The sequence below is a fragment of the Diceros bicornis genome, chromosome 25 (genome assembly GCF_020826845.1).
Source record: "Diceros bicornis minor isolate mBicDic1 chromosome 25, mDicBic1.mat.cur, whole genome shotgun sequence".
NCBI lineage: Eukaryota > Metazoa > Chordata > Mammalia > Perissodactyla > Rhinocerotidae > Diceros > Diceros bicornis.
The window spans coordinates 28,511,588-28,537,156 of NC_080764.1; the positions used below are offsets into that span (position 1 = coordinate 28,511,588).

Below are 25,569 nucleotides of genomic sequence, written 5' to 3' on the forward strand. Positions count from 1 at the left end.
GTTGGACTAAAGTTTTTCCTGTTAAGTGTAAAACTCAGCATGAAGAGTTTGGGTCCTCCCTCTGTTCCCCGATCTCACCTTTGCCACCCTTCAGCTAATCTCATTTCATCAGTGCCCGTTGGTGTGGCATTTCAAGTGGATGAATGTAGACTTGCCTCCGAGCTGAGCCTCTACCAACTTGATGTACTTGTTTGAGTTTCTGGTTCATTGTAGAAGCATACAGTAATTGCCTGAATATTTTAAGACCATGTTTATTGTCTGTTGTAGCAGAGCCACAACTGAAATCTCATTATCTTGTAAAAGTACATTTTATGGTGCTTATTAAGGAGCTTTAACATTTCTCCTCTGTTACTCTCCATACAAATGATTACATTTGTATCTGTGAGACAAAAAGTGTTTTAGAAATTAGAAAAGATTGATAACCTCATGTTCCTACCATGTACAGTAACTAGTGTATTTCCTTTTTACATACTCCTGATCCATTCTCACCCACCACATGACTCTCTTGAGTTCTATGTTCTAGACTAATAAATCCCAATAATTCTTAAGTTTCACTATAACCTAGCAAGTTTACAAAGTATTCTGGCTTAAGTTCAGGAATAGACTACTCAAGACAGACCTGTCAAGCAGCTTAGACACGATAGGGTGGTTGCACTAGTTTTGACCTTGGTGCTGTTTCCCTTAAGTTTTGGCAGGAAGCATTAGGACTGAGTAACCAAGGGAATAGGGCCAAATTTTTGCAATCTGTGTTTTTTCCTTCTAACAGTAAATATTTTGGACTTTGCGGGGCATGGGTCTGTCTCAGTTACTCAACTCTGCCATGGTAATCAGAAAGCATCCATAGACAATTTTAAATGAATGGGCATACTGTGTTCTGACAAAACTTTAATTTTCACATGTCACAAAGTGCCTTTTTTCAACCACTAAAAATGTGAAAAACATCCTAAGCTTGTGGGCTGTACAGAAACAGGCTGGGGGCTAGGTTTGGCCTGTTGGGTGTCACCCCCCGCCCCCCCACCCCATCCCCCCACCCCCGCCCCACAGTGATTGCTCACTCACTGCTCTAGTGATAGAACCAAATCTTGTCTCTCTCCTCCTTCCCCACTTCTAAAAAGTAATAGATTACTGTTGTCCCAATAACAATTAGAGAATTGTGGTGCAGGTTCGCTTTTTCCCCTTTGATGTTAATATATGCGTATTTTAATAAAAGTTATGTACAGATCGAGCATTTATCAAGCCCAGTTTTTTCATGTAAGAGATTATTGAACATTTTCACATTGAAAATTTCTCAATGTTCATTTTAAAATTAAAATTATACAGGTTTTTAAAGAAAATCTAAAATCTGTACAGGCTCTTTTAAAAAGTGATCTTTAACAGGTAATGCTGTGTAGCGTTCTGCTTTTTTCAGGCAGCGTTATTGAAAGGACCCTACCTGTGGCAGCACATCTCTTTGGTAGCCACAGAGTAGCTGTTGAATAGATGACCATAATTTAATTCCCCCATTTCTCCATTTAAATTGATGCCAGTTTTATAAACTCTACAATATGCATCTCTGACCATATTTTGATTGTGCAACTTGTCAAAGTATTTGTTGACTAGATTTCCCAGCAGTGGAATTCTTGGGTGAAAGGGTTATATGCATTGTTACGTTTTGGGGGGTACTACTCAGTTGCTCTCCACAAGGCTATGCCAGTTTACACGCACAGATCCTTACCTGAATGTAATTTTTCATGTCTGTATAATATTCCATTATATGGATATATTGCTAGTCAACCATTACTCCTTTAAGCCTGGCATTTTATTTCCATATCTCCCTTTTTCAGTTGCCTTATCTGAGTACATAAATCTTTGTCCACATTCCTGGAGATTAGTTGGATTCCTGGTCTAATTACTTGATCAAAAGGTATGTTTATTTTTAAGGTTCTTGATATACATTGATGGCCAAATATTTTTATTTCACTAATTTATGAATTTGAGTAAAAATTGAGAAAGGCAGGAAGATTTACAATACTTGTATTAATGTCTGGCACTGGTGTTTAATAACCAGCAAATGTGATATCCAGAGGGCAGTATTCCACATGTTGGGAAGAGCAACTTTTGGGATCATAATTAGTTGAAATCATATCAAAGTAGAGGAATTTAAGACTAGTTTCTGGAAAAAGACATGGAGTCTGTGTAAATTTGGGTCTTTGCTATAATGATGGGCCTTTTCATCTTACTGCTAGAATTTAGCCAATGGCACTAGTTGGGAAGGTATTAAAAATAAGCAAGTAGCACCAGGAATGAGATCACTTTCAACCTGACTTGCTCTACAGCTCCATATACAATGCCGCTCTAAGTATTTGGTGGGGGATATTTTTAAATAAAATTTTGCTTTTACAGATGGTGCATGTTGGTCTGTAAGAAAAAATAGCTGTAGCACCTTGAAAGACATTGTAGGAACTTCTTATGTATAAATCAACACCCAGATAAGCCATTTATCTCTACTCCACTAGAACATAAGCTCCTTGAGGGTGGAAACTTGCTGTGCTGTAGCACTGATACTGGGCATAAAGCAGATGCCCTTCATTGTGCAGCTACCAGTACCGTTGTATTAAGAGTTTATGAAACAAAGTGTTGTTGGAAACTTGAGACAGAATTAACTATACAGCAACATTCCAGCTATAACCAATTCATTAAAAATTATACTTTAATAAACTCAACTAGTGTTGAGTCGTGTGTCATTGTCTACAAAAATCTGCTTAAAGAGAATTCTTGTATTGCAATGTGAAGAAAACACTGGAAAATGCCAAGCTCTTTTCCTCCCATTTAACAATCCTAATCAAAAACCAAATCAGATTTGAATAGAACTTTTACATGAGGATTCTAAAGTTGGTCTTGGGTAAACACTATTTTGGGGAAATATAGTGGTGGGCAGGGTGCCTCACCAGTAATTCTTCAACAGAGCTACAATAATTAAAGTGATGGTAGTGTACAAGGTATCTGCAACATATTACAGTAAAGTGCTTATAGAGTTTAAGTCAAGAGCTCTTGAAAATTACTAAAACACAAAACCCCATTAGGGAGGGGGAATAGCAACAAATACGACAAGCACAGCAGTACATTAGCCTGGTGTCTAGTAAGATGGAAAACATTCATTGGGAAAGTAATGGCGACACCTTACTGGCGAACAGTTCTTTTTAACCCAGTTAACTCCACTTGCGAGGATCATAAGTGGAAAAGTGTAAAAATGTACTACTACTAAGAATTGCCTATGACCAACAATGGGAGAATAGTCAAGTTGTTACTGTGGAATCCAGACAAATTTTCACTTGGCGGTGTTGTGGGGAGAAAAAAAAAAAAGATAATGTATTTCCATTTTTATTTGATATTTCCAAATATAAAAAAAAAGTCAAAATTCTTACACCAATTATCTCAAACAAGACCATGCAAAGCAATTTAAAGTGTATACAACAATCATCGCGCCTGCAGTTTTGCTGCTTTATACAACTGTGTGATCGATGAAAATTGAATGGCATGTGCCTGGTTGGAAAGTTTCACCTGTTTACAAAAAACAAAACCCAACAACAAACATGCACGATAGTTGCTGCTTTGTGTCTGCAAGTCAATTTACAAACTAGTTGTTTTTATTTAGGAGGCACATGGGACTGGAAAATTTAGCTGCCCAATGTTATCCGACTACCCCACACAAATGACAGTCCCAAAACCCTGTAAACTTTGGAGGGTTGAGATAGTAGACACTTTGTTATCTGTAGTAGATTCAACTGTTGAGCCTGAAAATGTAGGCTTTTTCTCTTAACAGAAATCTCTTTAGGGCCTTTCTTCTAATTTTGCTAGACTAGGTTCCAGAAGAATAGTGAAGAACTCCTCGTGTGAAATTTAAAGTGTGACAACTGTAAAGTATCCTCTTGTAGTATACAAATTTTTGGTAGTTGCATAGACTAAAGACAGGTGGTTTCCTAAATGGCACTGAAGAAAATCCTGACCCCAGTGGCACTACTTTGTCCAAATGTTTCTGACCAAAGAAAATTATACAACAATATTTATAGGCTCACTTTTAAGAGATGGCTGACATTAATACTGTACATATTTTACATGTCAAGTACATAGTCCAAGAGTTTATAAAATAAGTTCATGCATTATTATCTCTAAGAATATCATGTACAAGATAGCCCCCCCATAATTGTGACAGCATTTCAGGTGGACACAGTCTTATATACAAAAAAATCCAGTTTCTCTGCTGTGTTAAGTATATAATTTAAAGAAACTTCAGAGATTACTGAGAAAAAAAATCTTAGTCCATTGAAGATTGATAGAAGGTGTCAATCTGTGGGACTTAAAATGTTTCCTTTTTAAAAAACACCCAGAATACATAACCTCTGTACAAAGAAAAATAGAAAAGTTCTGGATGATCATGTTTGATCATACTACATAATTCAGAATGAAATGTCATTGGTTTAAAAGTTTTTCTGCTTTACTCATTCCTTTGACAGCATTAATTTGTGAACTAATGTTTATATTTAGTTCAGCTGCATTTATGGCACAAGATGTCATTTTCAAAACAGTGGCACCCATTTTCCTTAACTGTAACAGCACTCTATTTTTAGCAGCAATTATATTTTTAAAGGTTAACAATTTGTAGAACAGATGTATACCTATACTTAATGTCTACTTTATACTCACCAGGTACAATATTTACAGAAGGCTAACGTCTACAGATAGAATGAGCTTTCCCTCGTCCCCCACCCTACATCTTTTTCAAACAGTTTTCCCCCCACCTCATTTCTGATCTGGTTGGGGAAGTACAGGAGTTTCAGACAAGGTACCTATGTATTTTAGATGGGAGTCTTGATTTTTAGTGAGTATAAAACAAGCATAAGACAAAATAATTCTTAGTTCAGGTATGTTCCAGTGCCCCAAAAGTTATATGACAACTAGTACCTATTGACAACCTATAAAAGATAAGACATTCTAAGGTGCCCTAATAATCTAGGTCTGTAACAGCTGAACAGCAAAAAGACCATTTTACTCAGTTGTGATGCAGTCACCCTGACTGGCATTTGAGGTTAGACTCTAATCCTGTGGTTATCGGTAAACAGCAAGTTTAACTGAAGAGGTGTCAGTAAATTCTAAAACTGAAAATACATTTTTAGAAGCAATTTACATTGAGGGAAATATGGTTCTCAGGTATTCTGTGTAAAGAGAGATTACTGATAAAGGGAATTGGCAACTGAGCATGCTAACTTAAATCTTATGAGTACAGTTTTCATGATAAGATGTATTTGCTACATGCATTTTGCTTATAGTACCTCCCTAAAAATTGCCAACTCTACAGAGTTGAACTTCAGGTTAAAGGACTATTAAGTACAGGAGAATTGGCCATATCAGGTAACTAGTGACATAATACCAGTTGTGAAAATTGAGACAAATGAGTTGACAAATTCTTGAAATAGCAAATTAAGTCCTTTGTCAAAATAGTTATTGAACTACACAGAAAGAGTCCAAATCTGGAATTTATGAATTAAAATTGTGATCCTATGAAATGAGTTTTCAGATGGGTGGATTTCTTTAATATCAGGATTTTCATAAATACCCACAACAGGATTTGTTAAATACGTTAATGCTGTGAATGAGAGAACAATTTGGGGGAAAATGTACCCACAAGTAAGTTGATCTGACAAAAACCACAGACTGATGTTGAATGGACAAAAAACTGAAAAAATGACAAAGAAAATAACATGGGGGTGGGGTGGGGCAGGGGGCACAGTTAAGGCATCTAAAAAAAATTCCACATGGCTTTGGCTTATTAAAATATTATACATTTTTTTTTTTTTTTAAAGATTTGATAGCATCTGAAAAACATGCAAATTGTTTGAAAATCCTGCATGGCAAATTCAGACAGTTTGCGAGCGTCATTCAGATGTTTGCCAAGGAAAATAAAGAAGCCTCTCCCCATGAGATTGCACATGGTGGGAGACATCCTCCCAGTTCCCTCTATCTTATACTAGAGGGCAACCCAGGGGTCTGTGCAGCAGTTACAAACAAGGTGTTATTATCTGGAAGGGAAGGGACTGTGGAATTTCCATTGGATGGAGAACAACCCAGCTTTAGTTTTTCCAGATACTCTGCATGAACAGGCTTATGACACTGGAGAACTTTGATGGCATCTTCTACTTTGAACCACTCTCTCTTCCTTCCTAGAAAATAGTAATGATGTTGGTCACTATACAATCAAGTCAACTTTAAAAAGTAAGCCATATCCTGTTAACAATGCCCCTCACTCCTCCCCCACAAATAATGAGTTTATTTTTTTGGAATGGCTTAGATGACAATATGTTGGGAAAAAATTTTAAGATAATTCAAATGTGGGGGTATATACTGATCTTCCCTTGAAGATGAAAATTGGACACAAGTACGTAGTATTTGAATTAAGAGAATTCAGATAGAAAAAGGAAAGAGAACGTACCTATATTAACTGAATCTTCCCAATCTTCTAATATTTCAGTGACAGTAAGAACATAAACATATGTTCTGTGCTTTCGGTCTTGGTTCTGCTTGAATATGAAAAGAAAAGCATTTTAATCTACAGGAGCTAGCCATGTACACATTTTTGAGGGAAAAAACTCATTTGTGGCATACTGCTGGATTAGCATAGTGTATCTGCCAACACAGGCAAGTGTCCTCAGTTGTATAATCCAGCACAGAAGTGAGTTTATATAAGACAAAACATTTAAATCCCAATACTAAACTTTTAGCTCCTTGATTTCTGTCCATTAGACAAGTAATTTTCATAAAGAAAATCTTAAGATTGGAATGGAATCTTTATTAAAAGAACTGTATTCCTGTCGTTTTTAGTCCACGTCCTATTCCCTAGGGCTAATCCTGACAGCCTTTCAACACCTTGCTTCCCTCTGGACCTCTGGAGAACCTTCTCTCTCGTTCCTTAAGAACACGCCTCTTAGAGGTTTACAAGATGCGCACAAAGCACAGCCTATAACCTAGACTAGGGCTTCTCAACTTTGGCCGTCCATTCCATCACTCAGATGAATGGTTTTTTTTAAGAGACACCAATTCAGTTAGTCTGAGATGAGGCCTAAGTATTGATATTTTTAAAAGCTTCCAGGTGAACTATGGGCAGCCAAGGTTGAGAATACCTCGGTTAGTCCATTTCTAGATATATTTTAGTCCTATTATGTTCAAATTCAGTTTTTACCCATATTAAAACTGCCACCTCGTCTTGTCTCTGTGTTCAAAATTAAACACAAGTTGGCCCTGAGATGAAGAGGCTAACCTTCATCTCAAAGTTAGACTTGTTTGCTGTAGTCTAAGACTACAGATAATCGCCCTAATTTTTTCCACCACAAATAACCTGAGTAATGCACTCATTAAGGAATAAGAACAGCAACAAATTAGAGGTATCTCTCACTTAAAACATTATTGTTCATTATTTTTAAGAATCAATTGTCTTATCTCTATGCCTGGAAAATCAATATATTTATTATGCTATATTCACAAATTTATTGAAATCACCAGGGTGAGTGAGCGGGATAATTCTAATTTTCTCTTATATTTTCTAAGGGGAAAGTTACATTACGATTTTCTGTTCGGAGTCTATGAAATTTAAATAGTACTTGTAAAGCACTTAATACTGTTACCTTCTCGTGTTATATAAGCTTTATTTGCAATGTGAAAAGTTTTCTTCAAAAATCTTGCCAGCACACTGACAAATGTGCTATTTGTCCCACGGCTACTCTTACAGAAAACTCTCAATATGTTTTTCAGTTTAACCAGGAGATGGTGCTATTTAACTGGGTAAAGCAAGTGCTGAATTCTGGAAAAGTTTGAACAGTACCTTAAGAACTTTACTCTTATAATTACTGTAGTATTCTGGGACTCATCAATTCTACCAAGTGCTGTACAATCAGAATTTTTTCTGAATTCTTGTAAAGAAGCTTAAAAATAAAATTTTATATGGTCCTACCAGAAGGACTGAGATAACCCTTAAATAGTATCTTGAAAAAAATGTCACCATGTGTCTGGTATACCATGTATCTAGGTCTGAATCTTAGATGAACATCTATTTGAGAATAGCTTGGGTCTCATGACCTGACTTCATTTCTCCCTACCTTCCACAGAATATATATCACTTTCAAATTCCCTCCCCACAAATTCCTTTCTGTGTTTAGTAATAAGGGATTATACAGAAGAGAAGTCTATGCTTTTAGCATTTATTCTATGTATCTGAGTTTTGTAGCCTCAGAGTCCTTTAAGGATAATCATTATGTATATCGTCAGATATTATGTGCTGAAGGCAAAGGGTACATTTCCAGACAGTATCCACAAGAGACCTAAGCCCTTAGGTGATATTGAGGCTACTCTACCTCCTAAAAAGTCTACCTACACAGTATATACAGTGAACCAAGAGATAAGTCTTTCTATATCAACTCCACTGTATTGTCATATAGAAGTGATTACTACTGAATAATGCTGTATAAAATTGATGGTATAGGAAAGTTAACTAGCTTTTCCTTCTCTCCCTCCTAATCCTTATAACTTACTTGCCTACTGATAGTTTTAAACTAATATCTAGTTCAGGGTGCTGCCAAATAATCTAGCTGGTTAGGAAGGAATCAATCATTAATTCTATTATCAGCAAGCTCAAAATTACGGTTATAACTCACCTCAAATATGCCCAGGAGTCTGCCTAATTTTCCTTTGACTCCAGCCTATTAAAAAAAGATGAAGTGTAAAATTTTTACCTTTTCATAACAAAATTTATATTAAAGTTATTTTCTAGCTATTTCAATTTTTGAATCTAAACACAATAGGCCTAGGCCCTCCCACACCAAGCCTGCTTCTGTGAAGTGTTTTTGGCTATGCCAATATTTGCGACCTGTGGTTTGCTATAAAACGTGGCTTCCTTTGTTCCACGTACAACTTCCTGTTCGTCAGATTTATTGTCATTTATTTTATAAGAAATGGCAAGGACTAACCAAAAATTAGACTCTCTACCTATTTGGGACAAACTTCATGAACACAAATGTACTTTTCTCTATGAACTGATAAAGTAAATACTCTTCCCCCTTCTTACTTAAAGGCCCGTCTCTCTCCTGTTTTTACATGGCTCGGGAAGTACAATTCTCTCTCCATGCTACCCTTCTATGAGAGTCCGCATTACTTTTACTGAGCACTGTAACAGACCGACCAGACCTTCGGTGTCCAGTGGCCCCATTCAAATACATACTGTGAACAACTAGATTGGTATGTGCTGTCTCCTCTATCTAGAATGTCGTCTTCCCTCAGGAAGTCACTCACCCTTCAAGACTCATCTCTGTGAAACCCTTCCCACTACACTCCAAGGCCGATCAAGAGCTTTAGTGTTTGCTTCACTTATCCCATAATTGCTGTTCAGTAACTTTTTATGGAACTTAATCTATGCTGTTTTGCCTGTGAGTAAAAGCAAGTTCTGTATCATCAGCTGTAAGAAGGCAAGCAGGCCATGTGTGCTTCTGTGCATGTGTGTGATGCACACTTTACTGAACTTTCAGACAAAACAAGTAAAATAAAAGCAAGCTGCTTCTTAGTCCTTTGAAAAAGAATTATAGCACATGAGTAATGCCTCTGTGCATTCTTGCTCAGTGTAATACTAACCTTGCTCTGGGGCAAGGCCATTGTGTTATTATATATTGATCACCGATCAGACTTATTGTCTGTTATACATGTTATCCAATTCTGGGGGACTTCCACATTGATTTTAGCTCTATTTACCAAGTAGAAAAAATATCTGTTTAGAAAATGCTAGCTATAATCACATGCTTAAAAATGTTGGATTAGATAACAAAAAAGCACCCATGTGACCCGCCTGTCTTCTTGCCTTCTCCTCTGTGTATGTAGCAAAGTGCCTTGTTTGTGAACCTCACCTGGAAGACTGTCCTGTAAAATCCCAAAATACAGTCTGTGTGAAAGGAGAACAAACAAACTACTTTTCATCTCACCTCTTCATAAACCTCCCTCACAGCAGCACCGCCAGGCTCCTCCTCGGGCTCCATTCCTCCTCCTGGGACAATCCATTGGTCTGGGTACCGACTGCTGCTCACCAACAGCACCTGCAAGATGGACCATGACCATATACTCCCAGCCTAAGGAGCACTATGGATATAAGCTACAGGGGCCGGCCCGGTGGCACAGCAGTTGAGTTAGCCCAGGGTTCACCGGTTCAGATCCTGGGTACGGACCTACTCACCGCTCATCAAGCTATGCTGTGGCGGTGCCCCACATAGAAGAACTAGAAGGACCTGCAACTAGGATATACAACTATGTACTTGGGCTTTGGGGAGAAAAGAGGAAAACTGGCAACAGATGTTCAAGGGCCAATCTTCTCAAAAAAAAAAGGGAGGGGGGGGCCGGCCCTGTGGCTTGGTGGTTAAGTGCGCGCGCTGCGATGCTGGTGGCCCGGGGTTCGGATCCCGGGTGCGCATCGAGGCACCACTTCTCCGTTCATCCTGAGGCCGAGTCCCACATACAGCAACTAGAAGGATGTACAGCTACGACATACAACTATCCACTGGGGCTTTGTGGGGAAAAAATAAAATAAATAAAATCTTTAAAAAAAAAAAAAAAAAAAAAAAAAAAAAAAAAGGGAGGGGGGATATAAGCTACATTCTCAAATCTTTACAAGATTGTAAATCTCTTCTAGATTAACCCATTAAAATTATTAGGGGTACACATTATACCACAAAAAAGCAGTTGACAGCCTTTGTAAACACTGTCTTTCTGAGTTCAGAGTTCAATAACATGATCACATTACTAAATGATGCCGTACCTCATGAAGTCATTTAAACTACCAGATTAAATTAGTGCAACTCTCCAATTCGTGGATACTAACAAAGGATAAAAGCAGAGACTTGGCTGACCAGCCCCAGAGCTGTATGCACTGAGGTTTGTGGTCACATCCATTATTCTTTAGTTACAGAATCTTATTATTCTTCCAAATTTAAGGATATGTGACTTCAGGAAGGTGACTGTTGTTCCCTCACCTATAAAATGTAAGAATACTTAGAAGATAACAGATGCTGTGAGAAAGGAATAGGGAAGTTCATGTAAAGCCAATGCTGGGAACATGGAGAGTTCTTCTTATTTTTATAGTTACGATTAGGTGGAGAGAGGCACCTTTCATACTCCAAACCTGTATGAATGAACAAAAGTTGCTCCATTTTGGTAACAGGCAGCTATAACTTGTGATCTAGAAGAGGGCTGGCAAGCTCTAGCCCACTGCCTGTTTTTGTACAGTCTGTGAGCTAAAAACGCTTTTTATATTTTTACATTATATGAAATTCAAATTTCAGTGTTCATAAACAAAATTTTATGAGAATCCAGTCACACTCATTCATTTCTTATATGTTGTCTATGGCTGCTTTTGTGCTACAACAAGCAGAGTTGGGTAGTTGCAACAGAGACTGTAGGGCCTGCAAAGCCTAAAATATTATCTGACTCTCTACAGGAAAAGTCTGCAGACCCTGATCAAGAATAGTATTAAGCTTGAAATGTGAAAACACTTTTAACAAAACAAACTAACTGTATTAGCACAGAGTATCCTAGAGGTTCACTATTTTAACAGTACCTGAAACAAGTATTACATATCCATCTTATGAATGAAAATTTGTGAGCTAGGTTAGGTTAAAATTTACCCATTAAAAAAAAAAAGGCTATGATAAATAACCAAATGACGTTTATAAAGGTAACAGGTGTCTTAACTAACTTGAACAAAAATGTTTGCAAAACTACCTTAGCATATTGCCTTTAAGTAAATGCAAACAGTTCTCACCAGATACATTAATCAATTTAGAGCAAAGTTTAATCTCCAATGTGGGTGCTGGTTTTTTGACATGCATGCCAGTAGTTCTACCTGCTCAGCTCCCTCCCTCCCGCCAGAGGAACTGCAGGCCCTTAAAGAGTTCACAGCTAGCACAGGATTCACCTCCCACTTGAGTAAGCTACCAGGAACTCAACCTTCCCCAACTGGGATGTTCCAGGCTGACAGTAAGTAGTTCAGCAACTCCCACCGTTCCCCCAAACCTCTAAAACGTTGAGTAAGAAGATAAGGGAACACCTATTCAGGCACATAACCCCCTCAATTTGAAAAAAGGCAGCACGCTTTTTTCCTATGGACACATCTTCACCTCAGAGCGGTGCTCAATTAATGCTCAGGGCGTCTGAGCACTTTCTCACGTTGTGATCTGGAGAGGACTCCACTGCTTCCACCAGCATCATTCCTTCAAGTGAATGACTGGCAGAGCAGCAGCAAATCCAGAGAAAGCACTGTAAATCTACACAATGCTGACAAAGCCTTAGCTAAGATACCAATGGCTGACACTGAGGGGTCCTCCAAATACAGCAATTTTGGTAAAATGAAATGTAACACAGCCTTTAATTTAAGCTTTCTTAAGTATTAGCAAATAGGGCTTATGTATCAAAATTAGAAACTAAAGAGCCAGAATAAGCAAATCTAGCAAGAACTGGAAAACGTAAGTTTGAACTTGAAGGTGTTTGTAACTGTACAGAGCATAACTAACGTGTTTTATTGCTTGATGCAGGGAGCTAATAGCATGGGCTAATGATCTACCTTTCAGTGCACCAGTTTCCTCCTCTGGAAAAAGAAGTAACTATCCTTGTAGGATTGCTGAGTGTTAATGAGTATTAAGTATCTTAATATCTTAGATCCTGGCTTAAGCACTCACTGTTGGCCATTACTAGCTCTTCTGCTTTCCCACCAATTGAGTTGAATCAGCTTAACAGGAATTAGTCTTATTCCCCAAATTTTGCCAGTTGTACTTGTTTTATAATTACTGAGAGTTAATGATGAAATGAGGGCAGAAAGGGATTATCAAAAAGATTCTGCAAAGATTCATTAAAGGTGGGTTATTAAAAACTGCTACAAAAGACTGGAAAAAGGAAAAAAAAAAAATCCAGAACGAGCCTGCAAGAGTCTCTAAGTTCAAATTCTACTTGAAGCAAAGTCAAACTGCAAGTCAGATTTCACCTTTGTATTTTATTCAAAAAGGAGGCTTACAGAGGGATCTATGGTATTCAAAGGCTGGCAATGAATCTAAGTTTTTAAGTTAAAAGCAAAAATGTTCAAGGTATAAAAGCATTATATCTTGCATCAAGGGAAAAGGAAATAGTAACTATTGGTTCTGACTGCCAAGTTGGAGGCCTCTTTTCCTGGTCACTAAGTGTGGGTTAGGGATAATCTGGTTTCTGTTGCCTGGATGAAATTCTTACTACACAACTCTATGCTCTCTAAGCAACTTTCTTGATTCCCTTCATAATGGGACAGGACAGTGTAGGTGCCACTGGAAAAGTACATCCTTATTTAGTAAATAGGGAGTTTCCAAACCATCAATATTCATAATGTAGAATCTTAAAAAATGAAAATTCAGTGTCATGTATCCAGGGCAATGACTGTTATGTTCCCATTTGTTCAAAATAGTCTTTAAGAGCTAAAGTACATAAGGTTAATAATGTTGAATAACCCATTACTGTACTCTGTGTCTGATTTTCTTGAACTAACACTTAAGCTTCCTATTTAAAACCAAATCTTTATCTATAGGACATCATTAACATATGACTAAACTTCTCTTCCACAAGTCAGTGACATGGAACCCCTGCATGGTTCAACATCTCCCTTCATAAATTACTTTTTAGAAAGCCTTATGAAAACAGATCTATATAAGCTTTGGAAAAATGATTTAGCCAAAATCAAAAACTTATCATGTAAGAGTCTCGTGACGTTCCAAAATGAATTAAATTTGATTAAACCATTAACTTCAAATTATCTTTCCCCAAAAATGATCAATTTAAATGAGCAATTAATACGTGTGGTATAGAAATAATTGGCATCTAAACTACCAGCTTAAGAGATTTGACAATGAGCCTTTGAGTGATGGTACAGATTTGAAAACCAATGTGTTTCATTAAGTACTTGCCTACTCATCTTGAGTACTTCATTGGGAGTTTAAATGAGGTCAAGGCCACATTTGCGTGTGGGGAGGGTGGTGATTAAGAAAGGGCAAGCACTGAGGGTATACTCCACAGACAAGAGTAAACAGAACTATGGCCCGGGGTCTCCATGGTAGAAGAAATGGATCTGAATAGCAGAAGTGAGACAAAGACAATTAAAACCCCTCCTGCACACTGGAAGAATCTAAACCTACCGGACCACTTCAGGAAGCATTATTATTCAACATTCCCCCTCCCCCCGGCAAAGCTATCTAAACATTTCGATAACATCCCCCATCTACTAGATCTATAATTTGGCTTTAGCATGCTAACTAGTGCTCTAACAATGGTATTATTGAAGAACAAAGGCAGGTTATAAAAGCTTAGTAAGAGGAAATACCAACAGCTGACAGATATACATGGTTATTCATAGGTTTTAAATTCGTTTTCATAATGATGTACACCTGAAATGTATTCAATGTTATAAACCAATGTTACCGCAATAAAAAAATGAATAATAAAAAAAAAAATTCCAGGCCAGCCTGCTGGTGTAGCGGTTAAGTGCGCGCGCACTCCGCTTCGGCGGCCTGGGGTTCGCAGGTTTGGATCCCAGGCGCGGATCAATGCATTGCTTGTCAAGCCATGCTGTGGTGGTGTCCCACATAAAATAGAGGAAGATGGGCACGGATGTTAGACCAGGGCCAATCTTCCTCAGCAAAAAGGAGGACTGGCATCGGATGTTAGTTCAGGGCTAATCCTCACACAAAAAAAGAAAAAACAAAACAGAAATTAAAAAAAAAAATTCCTTTTCAACTACCTTTCTAGGTATATTAGATTTTGTGTATCCAACAAGATGACAGCCTGCACATTAGTGACAAGATGACAGAGATGAAAGTAGACATTCAACCTTCCAGATAAGCCAGAGCTGAGACCAAAGGAAAGATTTAAAGAGGGAAGCTAGTCAACCCACCAGGTTGCAGAATTAGACTTGAATCACACGCAAACCCCAAAGCCAGTGCTGTTAGAGTGGTGAAAAGTGGAAACATGCCTTCCTCGATTTAACCTGACCACCTTCGCATAAACATTCCTCCTACTACACTCTCAGACCGCACCCCTCTTCCCATGTACTGGGCAATTATCAGAATAAAACACTGTTCACCTGGGGTTGTTGAGAAGTCATTTCTCACACTTGTCTTTTTCTTAGAAACCTAATGCTTTATGCATTTGGAATAGAAGTATTTCTCACTTTAAGTAGCAACAGTGTAGTGATAGTGGCCAAGTTGGAACTAGCCCTGAGTCTCACTGGACAAAGGTTTGTCTGTGAATTGGAATGATCTATAGTGTAGACTCTACACCCTGTATCGCCCAGCAAGTCCTCCTCACTGGGGCTGTGTGCGAGCGTGTGAACTGAACAATGCTGTTCAAGGCCTAAGTGATGCAGTTACACCTTCAGAGGCTGGAGGGCCCCACGTGGGACTGTCAGTTCCCTCACCAGGGGCCCCAAATTGCCTTTTTGTTTCAGCTTTTACCCCCTATAACTGCTCTTGGTCATGACCTGCCTCTGGGAACAACTAGTCACCACGAATTACCATTCTTTACCAGAAAAATCAAAGCTATTCAGAGAAACCCTTAAGTGATCCCTAAATCTAAGAATGAAGAGTTTTATTTTGTGAATTGTAGTTATGTAGAAGCTGTTTTAGATTTTTTGTGTGTGTGAGGAAGATCAGCCCTGAGCTAACGTCCATGCCAATCTTCCTCTTTTTTTTTTTTTTGCCAAGGAAGACTGGCCCTGAGCTAACATCCGTGCCCATCTTCCTCCACTTTATGTGGGACGCTTCCACAGCATGGCCTGACAAGCAGTGCGTCGGTGCGCGCCCGGGCTCCGAACTCAGGCCGCCAGCATCAGAGTGCATGCACTTAACCGCTACGCCACGGGCCAGCCGCTGTAGAAGCTGTTTTAGGGTTGTTGTTCTTTCTTTCCACATTATCACGAACCAGGATAGCATAAATGGTTAAAACTACCTCTACCACAGTTAACTGTTTCATAGGCATTTAGCCAAATTAGGCCAGCAGCATATTAGGAACACTCACTATGCACACAAACATCTTCAAGATCCTAAGTTACCACAATGGTTATTATATCCACTAACAAGCTACCTACCTACCTACTGCTATTATTAAACAAATTTGTACTACTTTTTGGACTATAGAGGCACAGAGCTATAGGAGGAACAGAAATAACAGCTCATTCTGCAAAAATGTGTTTAACCCAAATTAGATGACATGGGATTGGTAGACAGATGCATGTCAATAATGGTAAGTTGGGTTGATCACGATGAGTACTCCCAGCATATCAGTTTTGAAGTGATGGAGCAAGCTTTTACATAATTAGAGAAAACCTTGGTGATATATTAAGACTCTAAGAAAAAAACAGATGCAGATTCAACAGAAGAGCCCTCCCTTGAAGGCAGTGGCTGGTTGAGTGGCTTCTTCTAAGCCCTTCTTTAGGTCTGGGAGAGCTGCAGGCACAGATGAAGACTCTACTTTTCTCACCAAGTCTTTGTTTTAGTGCATGATTTTGTAGAACTCAGACACTTGAGGAATATACATTCGGCGTTTAGCTGACACTCTGTAGAATGCAGCCCCTGGGTCAGGAGCTTAAAAGCTAATTAGAGCAGTAAGTCCAAATGGAAGAGTAGTGGTCAGTCCTTAGGACTGTTTTGTCAATGTTTCTCACTGGCAACTGTGCCTGGATTGCACCCAGGATCAAGTCATTTCTATTTCTCCCTTTAGCACTCCATCCTATTTTGCTGCCAGATCTTTCTCAAGCTTGAATACATCTAAAATCTCAATGTTCCTTGTTAAAAACTAAGAGTTCCTTTCTTGCCTAGCAACTCCTTAACCCTACGTTTAAGGTGTTGTATGTTTTTCAGCCATTATTTGTTCTATGCTATCCCAAGCTGCAGCCCAACTAGACAACAGCCCCAAGTCCTGCTCTGTTTGTGATGCTTGGTCCTTCGTTTCCCTCTCCCTGAAATCCAACTCCAAATGACTCAAAATGGATCTTAATCCTGGAGCACCTGACAGCACTTTTATCTTACTTTATTTCCCTTTGTATCAGTCATTTGTCCAACCTCCTGCTACAGAATATGGTCCTTAGGAGCTGACAATTTTCATCTTTGCATCCCTGTTCAAAGTATCATATATGCAAATATGTTCAACGGAATCTGTTTTTGGTTACCTTTTGTGAAGGTATTGTCCTCTTTCACTGCACAAGCACAGAATCCCAGCTACTCTATAGGACACTTATTTGTGGGCTGTCTGGAAGCCCAACTGCCAAAACTAAGGGTGGTTCCCCACAGAAATAACTAGCTGGAGAGAGGATCAAATGAACATGAGATTCCGAAATAAAGGACTTGGGCTCAAAACGATCTGGCAGCTTCCGTGACCTCGGGACAAGTTACTTCTGCTGCCCAATTTCTTCCTATACAAATGCTAATGTTAATTATTTACCTCACAGGGCAGAAAAAGATAAAATGGGAAAATATATAAAACCATCCCCAAAAGAATATAGACTGTGCTGTTAGAACAACCTTCTTCCCTACAACAACCAGTTCTAAAGTAAGAGGTACTTCAGTACAGAGAGAGCCAGATGAGAGCACAGCGTAGCTTTTGGGGGTCAAACAGCAATTACTATTTTACTTCAATTTACAGTCTATAAACATTTCACCCTAAAATAAAGCATACATTTAAATCTCCCAACCAGGATGTAGGTGTTCCTAATCCAGTAAGAAGAAATATTTCTTACCTATTAGCTAAAGAAAGGTGGGTTCAGGCTGGTTTGTATCCTATCCTTGGAAGGCTAGCAGTGTTAATTTCAACAGCGTGGGAACAAATTCATAGCAAAACAGCAAAATGTCCAGGAAAGCTAACTAACAGGCTTCATCCTGTAATTATCGTGTAACAGAAAGAGCCCCAACTGCAATTAGAGAAACGATGATCCTGAGGAACTAACAAAGTTGGCCGTGCATTTTACTTGGAGAATTCCAGCGTCTTCCCTAAGAGCATATTCTCTAACAAACTGATTAACTTCATTTCTCAACCTACAGGTTATCAGATTTACAAAGTTTTATGTAACGGATTTCTCTAGTAAACTCTCCAAATCTTGCTCCTCATTTCATTTTATCTAACGGCACCAGTCTCTTGACTGAACTAGAGGCTAGGAATTGAGCATTTATTACAATAGGAACAATTTCCAGGGAAAAAAATAACTCATTTATCTGCTAAAGTAATTCCTGAAGTTCTCCTCAGACTGCTTTACCATTCACACAATACGGATCATTTTGATTTCCTCCCATTTCCCATATTTTCCCCTGGGAACTTATGTTTTCACAAAGCCTGAATTCCAAGTTCACGTTATGGCAAGACTTCAAAGTCACCACTTTCAGAAAGGCTTTCAAGCTCAGCCTCACAAAATCTCCCTCATTCAGCAAACAGTGTGCACCTAATTGCTATGGGCTGGGCCCTGTGCCAAGAGCCCAGCATCAGAAGCAGAGACCAGATCCTGAATTCCGACTCTATCACTCCCAAAGTATGTCATTTGGGCAAAGTACTTATGCTCTGCAACTGTCTCCTCACCTATAAACCAGCACTAAGAGGATTAAATGTAACATAAAGGTCTTCAGGCAGTGAGTGCCCAGTACACTGTTACCACTCAACTAAGAATATGATTCCACAATAGTGAGCAGATCAGACAAGATCCTTGACCTCTCTTGATCACTTTGGGCTATTATATTCTTTTATATTCAAAGTTTGCTTTGTCCTACCGTGGCCCTTCCCGCAAGGACCTTCTAATCTCTTTTTCATAGAATGCACTTAATGCTTGTAGACTGTTAAAAACCTTTCCCCTTCTACTTTTTAGGTCTCCTAAGTAGGCCCAGCTCACAGGTAGAGACCAATTTCCTCTGAAAACTCCTCAAGAATTTAGGTTTAACACTTAAAGACCCCCAACTGAGCACTGACTGGCACTAAAGAGCTTGGTTTCTTTTTAAAAAATAAACAAGAGTTTGAAGAGCACCATTTTGAAACACTTTGATTTCTGTTAGCACAGTAAGAACAACTAAGCCACTGAGTGTACACTATGTCCTACACATGGTAACTACAGGGACCAGCAGTAAGGAAGCCATTCAACTGCCACCTCCAGCTTTAGGTCGGTATTTTATTGGACACGGTGAGAGAAGCAGAACTCAGAATGTTAATTTTCTCCCTGTCTAATCATTTTAGGAGTGGCGATGCTAAAAGATTTTCATCGGCTACCAATCGTTATTGCCCTAAGCAAATTTAAACGAGTGAGCCCTTTTCAAATTAAATAAATGTAACTGAAATAAGTAAAAATTGCTCTCCAAGGAAACCTCAAGGGCCTCAATATCAACCCAACGCAGATGGGTAAATTACAGAAGATTGCTTACTCTTAGAACAAGAAAGACTGCTCTCCAGATGTCAAGCCAAACAGCAAAGTAAAGAAGCTTTGATAAATATGCTGAGAGCTAGAGATTACTGTCTGAAAATGGCAACTTCGCCCACCTCCAGTCCATCTCCTCCTTTCTGGCGTTATTCCACATTTTTTACTAACCATCTTTCTGCAGTCAGAAAACTTTAAAAGAAGAGGCCTTTTTTTAAAGTAAAAATCGCGTATAATTATGCCAAGCGCTTGTGACTTAAGTGGAACTGACCGAACTACACTAAATGGGTTTTTATTTTAAAGCACGGGGGCTGTTTGGCCATTTCATAAACACGCCCGATTTAATCCGAAACCGCAAACTGCTGTAACATGGAAGGAAACTGTAACAGAGGCAGAAGGGCTTGGGCTGCAACACTCACGCCATTTCTATCTCCTCTGATAACACTCAAGGTTTATCTGGCTTTGCGCTCAATTCGCATGTTAAGATGGTGACTCCCGCTAGGCGCGACCTATCCGCCCCGGGGCCGCCCCGGGGGCAGGAGGCGTCTCGGCCTCCCGTGCTCACGCCGGCCGAGCGGAGAGCGCCGGGCTGGGCGAGCCCCTTTGTCTCCTCTATCAGCCCACAGAAAGGAAGGAAGGAGGGAGGGAGGGAGGGCGGGGGGAAGGAGGCAGGGAGGGGGCTCATCCCTCCCAGCCCCGGGCCCAGATGCAGGGTCGGGCGGGGAAGGGGAAGACCCCCTCCCCGGCCCCGGCCCCTGGCCCGCGCCCCCGCCGGAACGGCGCCCCCGCCGCCCTCACCTCGTCCTCCTGCTCGCTCCGGAAGCACAGGCACGCCGCCCGCTTCTTGAAGCCCTCGCGGTCGTAGGTCCGCGTCTGGTTGGGCTTGAACTTCATCATAGAGGCGGGCTCTTGCTGCCGCTGCTGCTCCGGCCACTGCCGCGAGGGCCTGGCCGCCGCCACCCCGGAGAGAGGGGGCAAGAGCGAGTCGGGGCGCAGGGAGGCGAGGCGGCGGCGCGGGGAGGAGCAGCGAGGCCGGTCAGTCCCGGAGCCGGCGGCTGCTCCGACGCGGGGCAGGGCGCGAGCGCGGGTCACTGGAGCCCGGGAGCCGGGGAGGAAGCGCCGCCTCTGCCCGGGCGTCCGCCGCTCTCCATGGAGCCCGCCGCCCGCTCGCCTCGGCTGCCTCCTGCCGCCGCCGCCGCCGCCCGGGGAAAAGCGAGGCTCGCGGCTCGAGGCTCGCGCCACGCGCAGACAGTTGCGAGCACACACGCCGACTAGGCAGCAGCGCCGCGGCGGCTTCGCACCGCCCCCATCCGCCCCTATTTAAGCGGGCCGCGCAAGCCCCGCCCCCGCGCGCGCCGGGGTGCGCGCGCCACCGCGCCTGCGTGCCCCGGCAGTTGCGGCGGGGGAGGGGAGCGGGGGCGGGGCCTCCAGCCGGGCGGCTCGGGTTTGGCGGGGCCCGAGGGTTCGCGCGCCAGTCGAGCGCCGCGTGACTCTGCCCCGCTGAAGTGCGGGTGAATGGAAAGAAGCAAAGAGCCCTCCCTCCTGGGTTATGAATCCCGTGACTTTCCCCATCAGGACCTTAAATTGCATCTCCACGAGAGGGGATCTGACTACGCTGTACAGCCTCCGCAAAGTTGCTCCCTGGTCAGGAAATGCCGGCAGGCTTCGCAGCGATTGCAGTCTCCGCAGTGACTGTGTAGACACGTCCAGAACTCGCTCGTGAAGTACAAGGAGAGAGGAAAGTGAAGGCCTAGAAAGGTGAAGACGTTGGTTAAGAGGTTTTATTATTTTTGTTTGTGTTCCAGAGGAAAGGGAGAAGACAAAGTTTCCTTTTATTTTTAATTTCAAATCTTTAGGTTGGGGGGTCGCTTGCATTCTTTCAAGAGTCAGTTCAAGCTTAAATATTTCTTTGAAGCTGTGGATAACATCTCCCACTTTCTCCCACCCTCCAGAATGCATTGATTAGTACTGGCCATGGCTAATATTTACTGTTTTCCTTGTGTGTCTCCCGCTAAGTAACAGGCCCAGCTGGATGCTGGGGCCACAACACTAAATAAAATGGAATTTCTGCTATCTGGGAGCTTACAGTCTCCTGGGGACTTGGGGCGAACAACCTTTATGTTGCAGAGTGTCATACAAGGGCTAAGATAGGAGCCAGGAGGCCTGGTGTTAAGGAAGCTAACCCTCCATCCTGCCCCCTCCACAGAGGCCCAGGCTGCTTAGATCTCGGCACACCTGACTGTTTGTGCTTCATTTCTGGAGGGCCTACTGTGTGCCAGGCACTGGCATCTAAAACCAGCCCCTGCCTTTCCGGCATCTTAGGCACCTGAGAGCAGACAGTCAAATATTAAACCACCACACAAGTATACGTAAAACTACAAATGACATAAGGTCTAAGGTGGTAGAGGGTTTCACAGGGAGACTTGACCAGATCTGCAAGTCGGAAAAGGCTTTCTGAGGCAGCAGGGTGGAGCTGAGGGCTGAAGGAGGAGGAGGAGCTAAGTAGACCAAGAGCTCTGAACTTTCAAGGCTGAGGGAACTGGGACTTATGCAAAGTCTAGTGAGGGGAGGGAGCCAGAAGAGTTCCAAGAAATGAAAGAAAAAGGTCAGTGTGGCTTCAGACCGGGTGTGGGGGAGCCGGGTTCCCCCCTCGCTGGGGAGGGCTATGGGGCCTGAGCTTTCACAGCCTGGGGGCCCTTGGAGAGCTCAGAGCCAGGCACTTGTCTTCCTCTTCTAACCCTGACCTCCTTTAGGTTCAGGACTGCTGCATCTAACTCATCTTCTCACCCCAGAGCCTGGCAGAGGCAAGTTTGTACAATGAGTTAATGTTGAGTAAGTGATTTAAGAAATGAGGCTTTACCACGCCACAATGGGAAGTCTTATCAAGTCTGTGCAGAGATATTTTCTAAGCCTTAGCTTTCTCATAGAAGCCACTTGAAGTTTATTTCCAGATTCACAAACAGGGCTGGAACACATCTAGCTAGGGACTCTAGTATAGCTAATATGCCAGTATTATTTTTAAATAATTGGTTTAAATTGATAAAGTGAGTAATCTCACTGTAGTCTTTTTAAATGACGAAGATTAAGCTTCCCTCTGCTTAAAACTCTTCAAAGGTCTGACTTCTAGTTGGTGTTCAATAATTACCGGTTGATTGAATGTTGGTTCACTCAAGTCTTGAGTAATTATATGAGGTGAGGCATGGATCAGAATTAACTGAGGAGGAAAAAGGAAGGTGCCTGGAATCAACTCACTGAAGGGAGAAAAAACAGCAGCACAAAACCAGTCAGCATGGGGCCACTTGCTTCGGGTTCCAGACCATTGGATTTGGTTGATTACTCTTGAGTTCAGTTCTCACATGTACCAATTACTATATGTAGCTTTTCTCACCTATCAAGTAGGTATAATATGATTTATACCATCTCATACAAGGAGACCACAGTGTGTTTGAAAGTGCTTTAAAACTATAAAGCATTTAAAGAAACATAGGATGTTATTAACAAGGAAATTTTCATTGTCGATCTCTCCTCTTTCTCCTCCCTTTTCTAAGGGAGTAGCAGAGTAATGGAGAGGACCAGGTGCTTTGAATTTTCACACTGTGAGGGAGGGGTCTTAATTTAAAAGGAATTCTGCAACAAATAATTTAAACTGAAGAATGTTTTGATACTGTGAATAACCACCACCCGCAATTTTTTGTTAATTTATTAGTTTTTGCAATTATTTCAGGGGGACCTAACAGAAAAGGAAACTTGTCTAAAGTGAGAGAATAGAGAAAGGCCGAATTACAAATGCTAGGTCTTCATTTTCCTGTGTCAGTTCCTCAGTATTCAGGTGCACACCCCAGCCCAAAGCTCCCTGCTTAGTATGGTCTAACCTGTATTATGCGTCTGAAATGCACTTAAACACTGTTCAAAGCTTAGATCATATCCAGCCAGATCACGGTTGAGATAGATGCAAGCTTGTTTTTCCTCTGCAGGGACAGTAAGGACTGGGCTGCACTGGCCGGTTCCCTTGGGGATCAGAGTCCAATTTCAGGTTAATCTCTTAGTTCACTTACCACTGTATTGTCTTACCTAGAACTTACTATACACAGAGCTATTTCTTGTACTATTTTCAAAAATTTGGAACCATCACAGAGGGAAACATTTTAGCATTGCCTGTGTAAGGTACTTCTTTTCCCTGGGTCCTTTTAACAATGTAGCAGAGTATCTTGGAGGTGGTGTGATAGGGGTGAAGCCAGGGAGCTTGCTGCCTTCTGTTACCACTGACTCACAATGTTACCATGAAGTTGGTGCCTTCTCTCATGGTAAAACTGATCAGGGACAAAGGATCCCTTCCTATGTCTTTCTAATGATAGTAACAGCTAGTCTTTACTGAGTGTTAGCCAGTGCTGGGTGCTTTTCATGATCTCATTTGAATGATCCCACCAGCAGCCCTATGAGGCAGCTACTATTTATTGTCCCCATTCTGCAGGCAAAGAAACAGGGGACAGCAGTGTGTCTTTGCAACCCACATTCTTAACTCCTGCACCGTGTTACTGTATGCTTGTCCTGCATCTTCTATTACATGGTAATTATTATTTCGTACGTGTTGTATTCTGACACTGGGGTTTCTTTCAATTTTAAAATGAAAAAGGAGCTTTAAGGTGAGATCTGGAAGAGAGGCTCTCTTATGGTGAGAAATGGAAGTGGAAGTCGATTAATTTCACGTCACCTACAGTGAATTTTTTTTTTTTACCTATGGCACAGGAGTAAGCAAAGTTTGAAAATGAAAAAGCCTTAAATTAAATTAAAGCTTTAGGATTAAAAATACTAAAAAGGATTAATCCATCCAATCAGCATTTGCAAAACTTTCAAAGCAGACTGGTTTGGCTGTTTATAAACTTCTCCTTCATTGAAATAAAGAGATGATTTTCAGAATTACAACTCATTTTTTATTTCCTCAATTCCTAATTACTGCAGAGCGCTTTGTTTCATAAGCTTCACGTTTATATGCAGTTCTTGGTGGCTAATAAAAATGTTTACCAGGAGATACAGTCCCTCCTTTTCTTCTTTATCATTCAGGCAAAGATACATGCCAAGTGGTTATCTCCTCAGCAAGGGCAATGACTTGACACTTTTACTGACTTCTTCAGGATAGCATTTTGAACTCCCGCTTTATTCAGAGATGGTTGTTTTTGCCACATAACAATTCTGCATTTTTGTTTGAGGATAAAGCTAAAAAAAGAATATTTGCCCATGAGAGTCATGTTAATCAGTTGCAATTTATGTACCTTGTCTTGATCTAGATTCAAACACACACACACACACACACACACACACACACACACACACACACACACACAAAGGGCATTTATAGGTCAGTTAGGGAATGTGAAGAACACTGTGTATTTTATGATATTAAGCAACTATTGTTACTTTGGGGAGCTGCGATGATGTTTAAAAAGGGAAGTCCTTGCCTCTGAGAGATATATAATAAAATATTCAGAGCTGAAGTGATGTATCTGAGATTTCTTGCAAAATAACCTCGGTTGTTGGAACAGGGAAGATGGGTGGGAGTGTGGAGGAAGCTAGGTAGGCCATGAGTTGATTGTTGTTGAAGTTGTAAGCCGTTAGGAAATTTAGAGAGAGGAAGGAGAGGGAAAGGAGAAGAGAAATGTTCCATATTTCATGGGACGTGGAAATGAACCTCCCCACTGTTAGAATATAAGTTGTACACACTCATGATATAAGTATTAGAATCTAGAATGGTTGGAATAACCAAAACTACAGTTTGCAAATTAGACAATGTCTTTATAAAATATAAAAATATGACATGTAAAAATTATTCTCCCATGCATAAAGTTTTAACTGATATTCCAAGAATTGAAAATTTCTATTTTTTTTTTTTTTGTGAGGAAGATCAGCCCTGGGCTAACATCCATGCCAATCCTCCTCTTTTTGCTGAGGAAGACTGGCCCTGGGCTAGCATCTGTGCCCATCTTCCTCCACTTTACATGGGACGCCGCCCCAGCATGGCTTGACAAGCGGTGTGTCGGGTTGAGCCTGGGATCCGAACCTGGGCCGCCAACAGCGGAGCATGAGCACTTAACTGCTGCACCACGAGGCCGGCA

General features: G+C 41.0%; 1 protein-coding gene across 2 annotated transcripts; it reads right to left on the reverse strand.

The window, feature by feature from the left end:
* Window positions 1–3,347: 3,347 nt before the first annotated feature.
* Window positions 3,348–20,718, reverse strand: NUDT4 (nudix hydrolase 4). 2 transcript variants are annotated; one of them, XM_058568668.1, is made up of 5 exons: window positions 20,258–20,718; window positions 9,996–10,106; window positions 8,682–8,726; window positions 6,467–6,551; window positions 3,348–6,197 (listed from the first exon to the last, which is right to left on the reverse strand). In XM_058568668.1, exons 1-5 carry the CDS (start codon window positions 20,354–20,356, stop codon window positions 5,995–5,997), a joined length of 543 nt encoding a protein of 180 aa, XP_058424651.1. In that variant the 5' UTR covers window positions 20,357–20,718; the 3' UTR covers window positions 3,348–5,994. The 2 variants fall into 2 exon arrangements, with proteins under 2 accessions (XP_058424651.1, XP_058424650.1); XM_058568667.1 differs by having other exon boundaries at window positions 6,467–6,554.
* Between the last annotated feature and the right edge of the window lie 4,851 nt (window positions 20,719–25,569).

What these genes read in the sequence shown, in the direction of transcription:
- NUDT4 (XM_058568667.1), bottom strand. Translation starts at nt 20,356, where the DNA reads ATGATGAAGTTCAAGCCCAACCAGACGCGGACCTACGACCGCGAGGGC. An exon ending in TGAGGGAGGTTTATGAAGAG is followed by an intron (nt 8,727 to 9,995) that starts GTGAGATGAAAA and finishes TTTTTTTAATAG; the next exon opens with GCTGGAGTCAAAGGAAAATT. An exon ending in GGAAGATTCAGTTAATATAG is followed by an intron (nt 6,198 to 6,466) that starts GTACGTTCTCTT and finishes ACTATTTTCTAG; the next exon opens with GAAGGAAGAGAGAGTGGTTC.